The 16007-nt window shown below is 46.6% G+C and overlaps 1 protein-coding gene across 1 annotated transcript in view; it reads left to right on the top strand.

Annotated features, from left to right (window-relative positions):
* Positions 1–16007, top strand: part of IGSF9B (immunoglobulin superfamily member 9B) — a 1080599-nt gene that overhangs the window by 567397 nt on the left and 497195 nt on the right. The window contains exon 12 of the mRNA XM_069224455.1: positions 12071–12182. Within this exon, the coding sequence (XP_069080556.1) occupies positions 12071–12182 (112 nt within the window). The remainder of the gene's footprint in view (positions 1–12070; positions 12183–16007) is intronic.

Consider the following 16007-nt stretch of genomic DNA (forward strand, 5'->3'; position numbering starts at 1 on the left):
GAGTGAAAGAGAGGTGTGTAGCCATCCATCCCAACAGTTACTCCTAACTACCCAGTCTTGGGAGTATCAACAATTAACTTGGAACCACTAGAAACAAAGAGGAAAGAAAAGGGAGAATAGAGAGAACAATAAAAACAAAATACAAACACTGATATAATAAGCTTTGGGAACTTTGAAGGGGGTGGCATCGATGGTATCACGCATCCCCCTCTGTTTCAAATGCGTCTCAGTCTTGCCTGCTAGCTTGCAGGTCCATTGCGGTCTTCTATCCTGTCTCTGCTGGAGCAGGCGGTGCATGTCTGGCCGTGTTTCAGTAATTCAATCTCTTTGACCAATTGATCTATTTTGTGCTGATTCCAAGGACAAATTCTCCTCCAAGGTGTCTGGAATCAGACCCCTCCGTTCCTGGGTGGGTTTGGGTTTTTTCGTAATGAGGGGTGTGTCTCCCTCAGTGTCTGAGGGCTGGCTGGATTGTTCCCCCCATCTCCATTCAGTCCGTAGGGTCCACCTGCACTGGGTTCCATCGTTGCAGTCCCGTCTCTGCCGTTTGGGCTGTAATGTTTTGGGTTGTGCCCCTTCCAGAAAGAGGGCTCTTTTGCTTAGTTGATCTCCCGCAGACATCCTCAGAGGTGAGCCTTCCTCCAGTAACCCCAGCGCCTCCTGCGGGGACTGGAAATGAAATGACTTGCCCTCAAATATGATCATACATTTTGCTGGGAATAACAGTATGTAATTCAACTATAGAGTTTGCAGTTTGGCTTTGACCGAATCAAAAGTACGGTGCTGTTTCTGCAGCTCACGGGAGTAGTCTGGAAATACCATGAACTTAGTGTTTTTGTATTGTATCTCTCCTGTCCGACAGACTCCTCACAGTATCATGTCTGTATCTAAAAAATCTAAGAAAGTGAATATTATGGGGCATAGAGGGACACCAGGTGGTGGCCTACCATTTAACACCCCGTCAGCACGCTCGATAATAAAGCAGGAGGAAAACTGTTCTAATGTAAGGGATGCCCTCAACCACTTGGTCAGGAAAACCCCGTTATTGGGACCCTCGGCCCCATCCCCTGGAAACCCACAAAGCAAAGGTTATTCCTCTTGGCACAATTTTCTGCATCTTCTACCCTCCAATGCAAGTTTTGCTAAAGCACGGAGTTCTAACACTAATTTCCATAGTCCATGAGTCATATCTTCTACTTCTGAGATCCTACCCTCCGCCGTGGTGACCCTCTCCATACATTCCGTAAGTTTTGCAGTAGGAAGAATACCTCTGACTGTACTTCTCCAATTCCACCTTCTGAGGCCTCCTGTGAGTATTAGATTGCAAGTTGTAGGGTTGCATTGTCCCACATGGTCGGGTTTTGGGCTCTAGCTCAGTTGCAGGTGTCGCCGATTTCGCATAGCAGTCTATTTTACCCTGTCTGGAGGACTTGGGGTCTTTGTCTTTATTCATGATGTTTCACCCCGGGGCAGTGCCGTGAAAAAATCCAGCAGCATGGCTAGAATCAGGGAGGACGGATCTCATCTCTAGATCACCGCCTTTGTTCAGGACCTTGAAGTATTATAACCGTCCACAGCCTTAGGGTTTACCCTTCACTGTTTACTATGTGTGGACTGCTCTGTTGAAGCAGTATTTCATTGTGTGTGTGGGGGTGAACCCCTGGTGGCAACACAGTGGGGACCGGCCAGTCTGATACATCAGGCCTGCCCCCGAGAGGCGCTCTGTGTTAGTCAGTGGCGTGTGCTCTGTGGACGATGGAAGAGTCTCCAGGAAAGGCAGGCAAGGGGGGGGCAGAGGTCAGTTGAGCCAGTTCAGGTAATATAGTGGTGAGTATTAGGGGCTAGCTTGCACACTGAGCAGTGCACAGCACGAGCAGCCCCAGAATAATGGAGGAGCATGTAGGCAGAATGCCCCTTTCCCAGCCACGTGGCACGAGGGCCTGTGTAGGTATCAGCAGGCAGTCCAGGGTCCAGGAGTCACCAGGAAGCTGTTCAGCAATGGTGCAATGGTTTTACTCTCAGAAAGCATGGATTGTATGTGTTTTGCAGAAGTGTTTGTCTCGGTGAGCTGTTAAGGCCAAGAGCAGTGAGCAGGGTGGTGGCATGAGGATACCTCCAGGGTACCCGCGTCTGTCAGTTGGTTCCTCCCTTTACCTTCATGGGTGATATGGCGTCCACCCAGGTCAATGTGTCACTCCTCCACCTCTGACCATGTTCTTTCCCCTTCTCCTGTCTTTCGGACGGCCAGGGAGAGGGTCCCGGGGGATAAAGGAGGTGAGCCAGCCCTACTGTAAATATTTAGCCCCACTAGTAGGGCTCTTCCAAGCGACAGCTGGCTGAATTCCCTGTTGTCCTCACGGGCGGCCATGGGCGATCGCTCCTTGCAGGCCCCTGCCTGGACTGCAGTCCGTCAAAGCCCCTGCTCAATGGAGGGGGACAGGAGTGGCCCAGGCCTCATAGCCCCATGGACCGCCCTGTCTAGGGGCAACAGGCAACAGTCAGGCCACACAGTTCTCCTACCTCCTCTGGTGGCGAGGCAGGCATCCCCTGTCTTTGGGTACTCGCGTATCACACACAGCACCGGCCTGTATCTCGGCCTATGCAGGATCAGCGCTGCGGTCCATGTCCCAAGTGCTACAAAGGGCACCCCCATAGATCCTAACCAGCAGCAAGGAGGGGGTCCTATTCCAGTACCGAAGGGCCTCTTGTTGTGTCGGGCTCCACAGCTGCAGCAGCCTCTGGTGTCCGTCTCCATGCCGTCCCATGTCTCTGCCAACTGCCATGCCCGCACTGCAGGTCTCGGCAGTGTAATGTGGTTAAAGACTGGGTTGCCTCCCCACCTAAAGCTGTGGAGTAACTTATATACCTGGGCCAGGTCAGCAGCAAGCGATTACGCAGGATAAATGTAAGGATTATGGGGGATTCGGTGCGGAGCTCAATCAGAGAACATCTGCCATGTTGGCCTCTCAACACATTCCCCCTAGATCTTCATTTCTTGAACATCTTCTTCAGAAGAACAAGTTCAAGATGTAAAATTCTATCCCAGATCTTCTCCGCCCTGGACCCAGAGAAGCAGATGGTGTCCTTGGAATAGCAGTACGTTTACGTTCATGTCCCCATCCTGCAGTTTCACAAATGCTTCTTTCGGTTTGTGGTGGTGTAAAACCTTCAGTTTAATGTCCTGCACTTCAACATCACCCGACCACCTGGATATTTACGAAGTTGATGGCAGTGGTTGCAGCCCACCTTCTCAGGTCGGGGGTACACTTATTTCCATACATCAATTGACTGGACAGTGGAGGTGAGCTTGGTGCAGTCAGTTGCAGACCACCGGCAGATGACCTTCCTGCTATCCTTCTGAGGGTTATCAATCAACAAACCAAAATCCCAACTGTTACTGAGACAGAGGGCTACCCTGAACATAGTGACTTTTATGACCTTTCATCCACACAGCAAGACTGGGATGTTTATAATCTCTATGTTTTGGGCTGATTTCTGCATTCTGTTGTGGGCAGTTCTCAGGCATTTTGGCCTCCTGATCTCGTGCATCCTTCTGGTTCCCCATGCTCATTGGCACATGGGACTCTTCTGTGATACCACAGCCTGCTGTGGTCTCAGCACTGCGTTTGCCTCTTGGACAATATCCGTATCTTAGATGAGGCCTCCCAGGACCTTCAGTCGTAGCTGACCGATATCAGCATGACCTAGTCTCCTTACCACCCCCTCCCCGCCACTCCTTCCCAGGGTTCACTGTAGTGATTGATTCATCCTCTCTGGGGTTTTGCGGTCACCTGGCCAAAGTGAAAATGAGAGCTCTTTGGTCTCCTGTAGAGCAAAGACACTAAACAAATCTTTAGGAATTTAGTACCATTTGTTGGCCGTGAAGGCCTTTCACTCATCCTTCACGATCACCCTGACATCCAGCACAACTGCTATTTGGTACTACAAGCATGGAGTCGTGGTTGAGACTCTTTGTTGGCTTGACAGCCAAGGGATCTCTCTTGACAGCCAGTCAGAGAACTCTCTAAATGGCAGTGTGGATGCGTTCATCAGATGTCATGTGGTGGACAACGAATGCCGTCTTCACCTGGAGGTGGTTCTTGGTGCCTTCCCTTTCAGTAGATCTATTTGCATCAGTGAAAACTTGCAGCAACACGACTGAGCACGGGAGTTTCTGTTTCAAGGCTCCCTGGGATATATATATATTCCACCTACATTGGGGATGCAGTTTCCTTTGTAGCTTTCCCCACTGCCACATCGGCTCCAGGGTCTGAAGAACGTACATAGGGATCAAGCTCCTCTTCCTGCTAGTAAAGGATTGAGCAAGGAATGTATGATATTTGAAACTGCTGAGCCTGAATGTTTGCCCTCCGTTCCATCTACCCCTTCAAGAGGCACGCCTGTCTCAGCTGTAGGACAGGGTTCTGCAATCAAACCTCCATAATCTGCACCTTCATGAGTGGGGACTGAACGAAACCAGCTGAAGGGCTTACATTTCCCAAAGAAGTGACGGGTCTTCAACATCTCACCAGTCTTTTTTGTGGTTGTTGGCTGAAATTTGTGACCTGGTGAGAGAGCCTATGCTCTGATCCTGAGGCCAAGCTACCTTAAGTTCTGATGTGTGTTTTGTCACTGATGTGTTTTTTTCTCACTAGTCTGGCAAGGCTTTGCTGTGGAAACCAAGAAAGTTTATTTGCCAGTTATTTCGGCTTTTCTTGGTTTTCTCAACCAACCACTCTTGCGGGGATGGGCCCTTCTTTTGGGCATTGCCTCACTAATATTTTGGCCCACCTGGCCCACCAATTAAATGTGAGTAAAGTACTCACATTTTTAATGTTTTGCATTCTGCTACAGGTTGGTTGCAGACAGTAGCAAGGCCTGAGGCGTGTCCTAGAGAAGCCAGTGCGGACCTTAGGGAGTGGTGCTAAACAGTATTATTGGCAGCGCACTTGGGGCCCAAGTTCACATGTCGTGTTGGACTGCTGCCTCTCTCTGCCCAGCTTTATGTGCGTCCTAGAGGCTGCTCAGAGTCTCTCCACCTGCTCATACTGGAGCCAGGAGTGTCCTAAAGCTGCAACCCCTAGTCTCAGTAATGAGTGGTAAGGTTGCCTTCCCTAGCCAATCCATGCGCTGCTGTAACAGCAGGATCAGCATCTGGATTGGCTTGGAGATGCGGGATGGCGTTTGGCAGACAGTGTGTGCATGCAACCCAACCTGGGGTGGGAGGAAGCTGTCTCTCTTTCTATCTCTCTCTCTCTTGCCTTTTCATGTGGAACGATTTACAAGAAGAGACAGTCCGCAGCATTGGTTGCTAGTACGGCATGCAGTGATTTGAAAACAGCTTCTACTGCATACACAGGTAAGGTAGTGAGTTCAGTTCATTCAGTACATGTTATCGTGCATATCATTTTAAGAACCCCTACATACTTTGGAAAACTTTTTAAGTTTGCAAGAACAGTATTTACTGAAATAAATAAGCTTTTTCAGTTTGTTGTCAAGACGTCGATCCGTTTGCATAAATTGAAAGGGACTTTTGAAAATGAATGAGAAGTCCTGCATGTACAGGATGTTACAATTGGAGCCTTTGTGCTCTTTGGTCTCCTTTGCTGCAGGCACCAAAATGTCTTGGATCTGATGGATCTTTTTTGATCCCACTGTATCATCTCAACTCCTACTCGCATATGTGAATGAGAAGATTAGTAAACTCTTTTTGTTTCATTTTTTTTTATTTCACTACAATAGGTCACAGGCTGCAGTAACGCCAAGCACTAATTAGCACCTTTGCACCCGATCTGCCCACCTCTGTTGTCATCTTTAATGAAATTTCAAATGAGCACTGTAGGAAAGTAGCACCTTTCTGGCATAGTTACCCCCACGTTTTGCTTGGTGTCAGTGTGTTTAGACTGTAGTACACTGGGAGCCTGCTAACCAGGACCCCAGTTTCAGTGCACTCTCCCCTAAATCTAGTTGTAAGGTAAGTTTTGCGCCACACAGTTGGCATACTGGTGCACCCATGTAAGTTCCTTGTATATGGTACTTAGGTACCCAGTGCTTTGGTACTCCAGGTATCCCCCATGGCCTGCAGCATGGATTGTGCCACCCATGGGGGCCCATGCAAACTGTGACTACAGGCCTGCCATTGCAGCCTGTGTGAAAGGGTGCATTCACCTTTCACTCCAGATATAAAGTTTGCCCTATATATCGTGGTCACTGCACTCTGACCCTGTAATTCACCCCTAAAGTAAGCCCTTCTACCCAAGGGCAGGGTGCAGGGATCTAAGTGTGAGGGCACTCCTGCAAGAGTCAGAGGTGCCCCTAACAATCCCAAGACTCAATTTCCTGGGATTTGTAAATGTGAGGAAGCCATCTTAAGGTATGCTGTGGACAATGGTCAACACGAGCTGTCCAACTACATAAGGACCTCACCGAACATAGGCATGTTTGGTGTCAAACATGTTGGAATCATGCAACTACACAGATTCCCTTGCTAGTTGCATAATACCAGGTACTCTGGGGGTTGCCTTGGGGATCTCTCAAAGTCTGCCTGTACAGCCTTGCAGGGTCTGAATGCCATCCCGTGCTGCTGCTGACCCCAGACACTGTTCTGCCCTCCTGCTGCTGAGCAGAACTCAGGCAGGGGAAGGCAGAACAAATGATTTCCTGTAAGTAATAGGTGTGACCACGAGAGTGCTTTGGAGGGCACATTTGGTGCCCTCCTTGCATAAACAGGTTTGCACCAGTATAGGAACCCTGCTCTGCGTTTAACTAAACAAAGGCTAGGAGAGGGACCACCCCCATGTCCAGCTCCTCCCCTGGGGAGGTACAGAGAGCTCTGCCAGGTGGCCACTTGATTCTGCCATTTTGGAAAAAAGATGGACAAAGGCCCCTGGGATCATCTGACTGGTTAGTCAAGCTGGGTGATGTCCCTGACCCCCTCTGATAGGTGGGTCACTGCAATGAGTGTCCAACCCCCTTCCTGGGTTACTTAAGGGCTCCCCTAAGGGTGGAATCCCAGATTCGTCTGCATGACTTCTGGAACCATCTGCAGGTCTCCTCTGCAAGACACCTCTGCAACGTGGACACTGGAACCGCTGCTGTACGTCGCTGGAACCAGAAGCAAGACTGTATCCAGTAGGAGGGCTCCTACTTCAAATTTGTTTCCAGGTCCTGCAAAAATTTCTGCAACCCTGTGGCCCTGCTTCCTCCAGAGCCACTGGGACTCTGCCTGCACTTAAGAAAGCAAGAATGAATCCTCCTTGGAGTGAAGGTGAAGGAGTCACTCCCCTGCAAATATAGGCACCTCAGCAACAACAATGGGCTTGTGGATCCTGATGTCCCACGGACTCTCCAAGTCTCTGCAACACCGGTGGTGGTTCTGTGGCTCACCGGAGGACTAACCTATCTTCCTTGCAACTTGGAAGTTTGTGGCCCCTTGCTGCTAGTCTGGAACCCCTGTGAACACTGCCTGCTTGTCATTGCCAAGGCTTGTTGGCTCTTCATTCCAAAGACCTACCACCTCCAAGAAGCCCAGGCCTCCACTCTCCAACTCCAACAACGACATCCTCTCTGCAATTCCTGCGACATGGGCCTCCCTCTTTGCGCTGCTGCTGAGGCCTCCCTTTGGCTCCCTGTGCCTGCTGGCAGAGGGTCCTGTTGGGGGCTCCACCGATTCCTGCTGGCTCTCCTGGGTGCTGAGGGCTGGCCCTGACCTACCTGCCAAGGTTGGGTCACTTGGACCTAGCTTTGTCCCCACAAACCCTGCAAATGCTTCTCTGCATTTGCCAAGGCTTGTTGGTGGTCCCGCTGACCCCTCTGAAACTCGATGACCAGCGTGGGTCAGCTCATGGACTACTCCTAGGATCTTCCTGCATCACCAGGACTCTACAGCTGCACTTCTTTGGCTACCGTTCTACAGGAAAGCATTACCGAGAAGGATGGGCATTGCCACTGCCTGGGCACCTCCTGGTGGTCTGGACTCCGTCCACTCTCTCCTTAGGTCCTCTTCTTCTAGAAGCTACACCAGGGTTCCACCGACCTGGTCCACTTGTCACAACAGCAGTTGGACAACCGAGCTCCCCATTGACGTCAGTAGGAGGTTCCGACACAACTTCACCCCTATGCATCTGGGCTTCCTGATGTAGGTGCTCCACTGTGGGTATCCACAGGTGGGGACACTATCCAAGTTCCCTTGTCCCAACGAGTTTCCTCTGGGTCGGATCGTGAGACATGAAATCTCTATTTGCGACTTCCCCATGTTAGCCTGTGGACACTGACACAAGATTTCTACTCTGCACATGGGCGCCTGGGGAGTCCTACCTACTTGCCTTTGGGATTTTAGTACTTCTCCAGTCCTAAGGGTCCTTGAGTGGTAGTGTGGGCTGGGAGTGAGTTTCGCATTTGTTTTTTTTAGTACATGGTTCCCTCCCCCCATAGAGGCCCATGTTATTTTATGCCTTTACTTACCTGCTGCTAAGTATATATTTTTATGACCATATTTCCGGTTAGGAGATATACCAAAGTTAGTTCTAGACTGTGTTATAGTAAATATTATATATATTTTTAACACTGGTGTGGTTCTTTCCTGTGTGTACTTCACTGACTGACCTGTATGATATTTGCAACCGCTTTACACCCTCCTGATTAAGCCTTAGCTACTCTCCACAGCTATCCCTGTGAGAGCTCTGGTTATCTAAAGCCACCTACACTATCACTAAGTGTTGCCTGGACTCAATACAAGGAGCCTCACCTGCAGCTGTACACCATATACTAAGCCAGCCTCCTACAAGCACAAACCTTCAGTATTGCAAACCATACAGCAAATTGCAACTCATTGGCTACAATGGATCAACATATCTGATATCAGAGTGTACCCAGCTTAGAGTACAGTCAACACTTTGAGTGTTTTGAGAGTTGTTCCTTGCGACTTGACCAACCACTCTTTGGAAAGGGCTGTCTGAAACCAATCATTTAAAAACTGAAAACAAACTAAGCACACATGAACAAAAGTAACACTAACCTTCCTTGTTCCCAGAGAGGCAAGATTAGGTCCTTGTCAATTGGACGTAATTTCTATACCTTTCTTCACGGTCCTGAAAACTGTGGTTGACATGGAAATGTAAAGATAATAACCTGTTTCTATAGGTTTTCCAGTGTAGGGATAACATGCCTCTTGTTGTCCAGCCCTGTTTCTCTAACTGTCAGCAACAATAGACATTCTAGAATGTTTGTTTGATTTATGATGCCTGCTAGGGATGTGAGATCTATTGTGATACTGCACCGAATGGCTGCTTAAAATAGCACTTTTTTGACCACATAAACGTCATTTCTAATTGCTGTAAATAATCACGGTTACTAATACCCAATATAATGGTTCTCAAATTTCTGGCCTCCAAAGGATAGAAGGTTCAGATGGCATTGCCTGGATTAAAATTGCTTTCTTGCTCATCACAGCAGTAGTCAGCAAGAAGTATGTAACTCACTGACCCATCTTGCTAGAAGGCCATAGCAGAGTAAGCTATAGCCAGGTGGTGGTGAAGTGGCTTTCATGCCTGTATTTGGGTCACTCCGATGGTGCCACAAAGTGCAGGTAAAGGATAGGTAGATGAATGAATTGTTTGGCTCCTGCTAATTACAGAATTTGATTTGTTAAAACAAAACTCTGGTGCTGTATGATGGCAGTTGACCCTCTTTTTAAGTGTTCATTGTGACCCCTGAAAAGTGAGCCCTTCTTAACTTTCACTTGTAAGTCTGGTACTTGAGGCCACATAGGTGCTATCTTATTGTGATTACCAGCCAGAATCGATGATCTCTCTATTTAGAGTGGGAAACTAAAGTATCCTTTGTTTTAATCTTAGGAGCATATTCCCCTTTACTTGATTATGTTACACACATCAGCACACTTGGAGGCAACAAGCAAAAATGCTTCAATCGTAGTACTAATAAAGACAATAAAACCAAAATGTACATTAACTTTAGATAAATCAACTTTACGCACTGGCTTTCATGTTTACAGAGGAGACTGTTTGTACTTCTTTTGCCTTAGAATTACAATTGTTTTGTGTTTGATTATGATTAATTGATTTTGGTTATACTGAATAAGCAGCTACCCACGCCTTTATCATATGAAATCTCTTTATTGATGTCAAAACTACACGTTCACAATTGCTTTATTAACCTTCTTTATCAAATTTGCTTGAAAATGCACCATTTGCCCACAGTTTTTTACGCCTGCTTGCCACAGGGCACTCATCCAGAACCTTTACGCTCCACCACTTTCAAATGTCAGAAGCTGCCACTGCATTGTTGGTTAAGCCACTGGTAGTGATTTTCTTTTTGCAAAGACAACTATTTCCTTCTGCATACTTTATCATGCCACCGCTGGAACCCAGCTTGGTTCTCGTGCTCTTAATGTCCACGCCATTTGAACCTATGCACATTTGGTCCCTGAGGTTGCTGACCATGAACAATGTTTTCCTCATTCCAGCTAATTCTACACACTGTATCAGTGAGCTGCAGGCACTGTTAGTACATCCGCCTTATACCACCTTCTATCCTGACAAGCTGGCGCTTTCAACTCTGGCATCTTTCCTACAAAAAGTGTTATTGCTCTTACTTGTGGAGCATTCCATCACAATCCCTGCTTTTGTCTCTCTGACACTTCCCTCTAAGGAGAAGGAATGCTTTCATCGGATCGATTGAAAGCAGGCCCTTATATTTTTTCAGACATCAGACTGAGGTATGAGGTGAACAACAAGCTTTTTGTCTGATTTGCCGGTTTTAAGAAAGGCAGTGTGGTTCTTTCAGTAACAAACCTTGTTCAGCTGCTCGTCTTGTGCATAAATATGTAATGCCCTAGCCAAGAAGGAGTCTTCTGAGGGCCTTCAGTCTAGTTCCACCAGATCCAGGGCAACCACTACTGTGTTGGTGAGAGATGTTCTGATGCTGGACGTCTGCCAGTCCACTTAGGAGTCCATCCACATCTTCACCAGGCATTAGTTTCTCAACGATCAAGTCCATGGGGTGGACCACTTTGCCCGCTCAGACCTTTAGCACTTCCTGGAGCAATCCTCATACTCTGCTTCTTTTGGGAGCTATGATATCTGTTTAAAGAGCAAGAAATTTACACTTAAAAGTATCTAACAGAAGAGCAAGTTCCTTACCTTTGGTTACCCTCTTTCTGGTGGATATTTTATCTTACTTCAGATTCTGCACCACCCTCAGTACTCTGTGGAGATTAATTCTATTGTTTTGTGTACAAAGTCATGCTTACATTTTGTCGGAGTAGACTCATGTCTGAGGAAGCAGGAGAGTTTCAGAAGAAAATGTTCTGGAGGCAATTTGATGCTGCCACAGAGTCCTACCAGCACAAGGAAGCAATTGCTAAAACAGTTCTATATTTAGTGTGGCGCCGGGGGCGAAATCAGAAGGTTAGTAATTTGAGGTAAGATATGCACAAGAAGCAGCATATCAGAAGAGAAAATACCTTTTGTTTAAAATATATTAAAAACAAAACTCTTGCCCTAATCCTAATTCTACCATTGGTAACTGTATAATTCTATCAATGTTAATGAAATTAAATTAGGGTAATTTACATAAAAACTCTCATTCTCTAACTCTTAGATGAGGTAGTAGCATACCATGCTAAAACAAAGTAATCGTATGGTAGTCATTTTTACTAGGTAAAGGGCAAACAAAGTATTGTATTTGAGGTAATGGTATACACATCTAAATCTTGCTCTCCTTCTGTCCCTCACTCTTTCGTCTTGTCTTTTCCACTTTTTCTCTCTGGGTCCTTCGCCATCTCCCATTTCACTGATTCCCTTTACTTAATTGTTTGTCTGTTTTCTTCTTCAGTTTTTCTCTGCTTCTCCTCATTTTCTTTCTCCCAGCAACTTTTACTATTGTTTATCCATACAGCTTTTTGTGTTCTTCTAGTACCCTAACTTCATGTGTTTCTTCCTTCTGTTGTTTTTCAGTTAATTTTCTTCTGTGTCTCTCTACTTTACCTATCTTTTTGTCTTACCCACTCTCTACCTTTTCCCCCTCTAATGATTTGTCTTTTCTCTTTAAGGCACAAGTCCTCATGCCCCGTCCAACATTCGGGTCCTTATGTCCATGACGTCTGCTAACGTGTCATGGGAGCCTGGCTACGATGGTGGATACGAGCAGACATTCTCAGTTTGGTACGGACCTCTGTGAGTCATCCCAGCATGCTTTGCTCTCTGCTTCCTTTCTTTTCTGCTTTAATAAGGCTGGGCCATAATGGGTGGAGGGAAGTGGGCCATGACAGATGTGATAGTGCAAATTGGGTCTACGGGGTCTAACCTCTCAGTGTATTTTACTTATTCTTTTGTATAGAAATACACTGTAATATGTCTTTGGAACATCTATCATTGCCCCCTCCTCTAATGTATTATTTAGAACAGGTTGCCAGTCCAAGGCTTAATTTTAAGTTACAAGCTGGAAAATATGTTTAAGTGAATCTGTAGAAAAAGATTTGAGAGCAGGTTACAGTTCAGTTCCCTGGATCTTAGAACAAGTGTTCTGGAACTGTGATGGAAGGTACTGTGTGAGCATGGATTGTGGCTGGTGAGATTGTGAAACCAGAGCCAGTAACCGAGGTAATAGTACGAGCAAGGTGGTCTATGATTGGGCACATGGTTTGTATAGGAACATACCCGGGAGTTGGTGTGAGCAGAGCCTGTGACTAAGGGGATTATATTATTAGGGCTATGGAAATAATAGGAGCAGGGCATACAAAACAGAAGATTGAATTAGCAGTATATGGTACTGGGAGCTGGCATGAACAGGCCCTGTGCCTGACGAGATAGTGTGAGCAGAACCTGTGATCGGTTCTGTGACTAATGAAATGGCGTTACTTTTCCCTTCAATCAGAGGCATGATTTTAGCAAAGCCTGTGCTCGAGGAGTCTCACGAGGATGGTGTGACCACTGAGATAAAGTGAGCAGGGCTGTGCATGGGATAATGATGTGATCAAGAGGTCTGTGATGGGGGAAGTGGCATGAGACCAAGGAGATGGTGTGAGCAGAGTCTCTGATTAGAAGGATGATGTGAGCCGGGCCTGTGACCAAGAAGATGGTGTGAGCAGATCCTCTGATTAGGGAGATGTTGTGTGCCTGGCTTGTGACAGAGGAGATGGTTTTAGCATTCTCTGTGACTCTAGTGATAGTGTGAGTGAGGCGTGCAGCTGCCTAGGTGGTGTGAGTAGGGTCTGAGACTGCAGATATGGTGTGGGCAGAGCTTGTGACTGTTGAAATCTTGTGAGCAGAGCCTGTGACTGTGAACTTGGTGCGAGCATGAGCTGGGAATGGGAAGATGGTGTGACCACAGCCAATGACCAGGAAGATGACAGCACAGTCTTTTACTGGGGTGCTGGTGTGAGTAAAGCCTGTGACCTGAAAAGCAATGTGAGCAATGTCATTAATTGGAAAGATGGTGTGAGCAGGTCCAGTGACTGGAGAGATGGTGTGAGGCGGGTGTGTGGGCGGGGAGATTATGTGAGAGCAGGGAGGTACTTTGAGCAGGGCATATGCATGATCTTTGACCAGGGAGATTATCTGAGTCAAACTGAGATTAGGAAGTGGTGCTAACCCGATGTGCAGCTGGGCAAATCCTGTGAGGTGACCCCATAACTAGGAAGATGGTGTGAGCTGAGACTTTGACTAGGCAGATGACTTCAGCAGAGTTTTGGGCTGCGGAGACGTGAGCAGGGTGAGTGACAAGGTAGAAATTGTGAGCGAGCCTGACTAGGGAGATATTGTGGACAGGGCTTTTGATAAGGGAGATCATGTGAGCAGGGCCTGCAACTAGAGGGAAGGCTTGATCAGGACCAGATTAGGAGCTAATGAGTGCAGATACTGTGAGTGGAATATACGGAGTATGGATGCCTTCATACCTGAGATCAAGAACCTGCTGAAACTAATTTACAGCAGAAGCCTGTGGAAGTTCCAACTTGACCTGCAGTGTGCATGTGCCATGCCTTTCGCCTGGAACGCAGGGACTGTGTATTGGACCTGGAGATTGTAGAAACTCTGACTTCCACCCATCGCTTTGACTTGGAGTGTGCAGGAGCTGTAACACAGCCCTGGCCTCTACACTGGCTCAGTTATGAATTAGAGCATTTAGGATCTGCTTAAGTTTCCTTTAACATGCAGGAACTGTGACTTGAATTTGGAGTGTTTAGACACTTTTGCTAGGATCTTTAGGGTGCAAGAGCTGTGACTTTGACTTGGGGGTGCAGCAGTTGTTACTTAAGCCTGAACAAAGACTTTGCTCTGGAGCTTGATGGTATTGTGGTTGACTTAAGTCATGCAAAGCCTGTTAGGTGGATATCTTATAGAGACTTCTAGTTGCAGATTCCTTATCTTAGAATATTCCACAGAAGAATACCTCTGTTCGCCGGTATCTGGGAGAGGTAGAGATCAGTGAGCTCTGGTTTCCGGCGAGTATCAGCTCCACATCAACCTGTTGAAGTTGAAAGCTATTTGCCTGGCATTTAAAGCCTTCCTTCCTTCCATTAAGGGGAGGCTGGTTTAGGTGTTCACAGACTACACCACTCCATGTAATACTGCAACAAGCGGGGTGGGGTTGTGGTCTCTCCTTCAAGGGGCTTTGTGTCACAGGACATGGCTAACATGTCAGTACATTCTTCTGGCTGTACAACACCTGGCAGGCTCTCCGAAAGCCAGAGTGGATAAACTGAGCTGTTAATGCCTTGTTGATCATGAATGGCGATTCCATCTAGAGGTGGAACAAGGTCTTTTCCATGGTTGGAAAGAATCTTGGTGAGATCTGTTCGCCCTGCCACGAGTACACAAAGCCAACACTTCTGAGTGCTGAAGTTTCCAAAGTGGCTTTCACTAGGAGATGCAGTTCATTTTGAGTGGAGTTCTGGCCTCCTGAACACCTTTCCTCCGGTACCACTTATACTGACACTTCTCAAGAAGATCAGGAGCTGATAGTCTTTGACTCCTCCATTTCTAAGTTTGTAAAATAATGCACACTCATTACATACAACAATGCCCTAACGGGGAAAGATCGACAAATTAATTGTATATCATAAAACAACATAGGTGAAAACAAAAAAACTATTTATTCATATAAATATATATATTCTTATATTTACTTATACATAAATATCAATTTAATATATTCATCCTATATGGACAACCCATCTAGTAAAACAACACACCAAAGGACAGATAGTGTGAGAAAAAGTGCTTGTGATAGATAGAAAGAAGAATACATATTCCAATGAATCAAAAACCTATACAAAAAACATTAAAAACAGTCAGTTGGTTCTTTTCTGTTTGCTGCATTAACTCCATTCCAAATCCTCAGAGAGTCTAAATCAATTCCTTTAATCCTCCAAAGATCCTCTGCAGAAACCAATCCAGACTATGATATATCTGTCGACGTTTCGACCCCTCCATACCTTGGGCCAAATCCCAGCTCCACAATGGGTCTTCTTCAGGACTAGTATGATGGGAGTCCCTTAAATATATCCTATGACTTCTTCACTTCTTTTACTTGTCTACTTATGAGGAGATCATATCTAATTTTAAAATATCATTCCTCCTCATATACCAGGTCACCAATCAATTCCAATGCACTCTTCATTCACATGTGAGCCTTCAGAAGACTGAGCGTTCACAAAGCAAAAAAGTGCGGGCCATTTATGGCCCGTTTCTTAAAAGGACTCCATTATGTTTCTGTCCAAAATCTTTCATTATGCCCTAGTGGCACCTTAATTTGTTTCTAACATTTTTTATGTGCTTGCCCTTCGAGCCCATACACAGTTGCCGTCCGCATCTCTTGACCATTCGAACAGTCTTCTTAGTGGCCATTACATCACCTGGAGGGTTAATGGCCCTCAGGCACGCTCTGTACACCCTCCATTCAACAATTTCTTCCCAGAGAAGCTGGTTTTGTGCACCTTTGGCTCTTTCCTACCAAAGTTGGTGACGCCTTTCTACGTCGGCTAGAGC

This window comes from Pleurodeles waltl, chromosome 3_1 (genome assembly GCF_031143425.1).
Source record: "Pleurodeles waltl isolate 20211129_DDA chromosome 3_1, aPleWal1.hap1.20221129, whole genome shotgun sequence".
Taxonomy (NCBI): Eukaryota; Metazoa; Chordata; class Amphibia; order Caudata; family Salamandridae; genus Pleurodeles; species Pleurodeles waltl.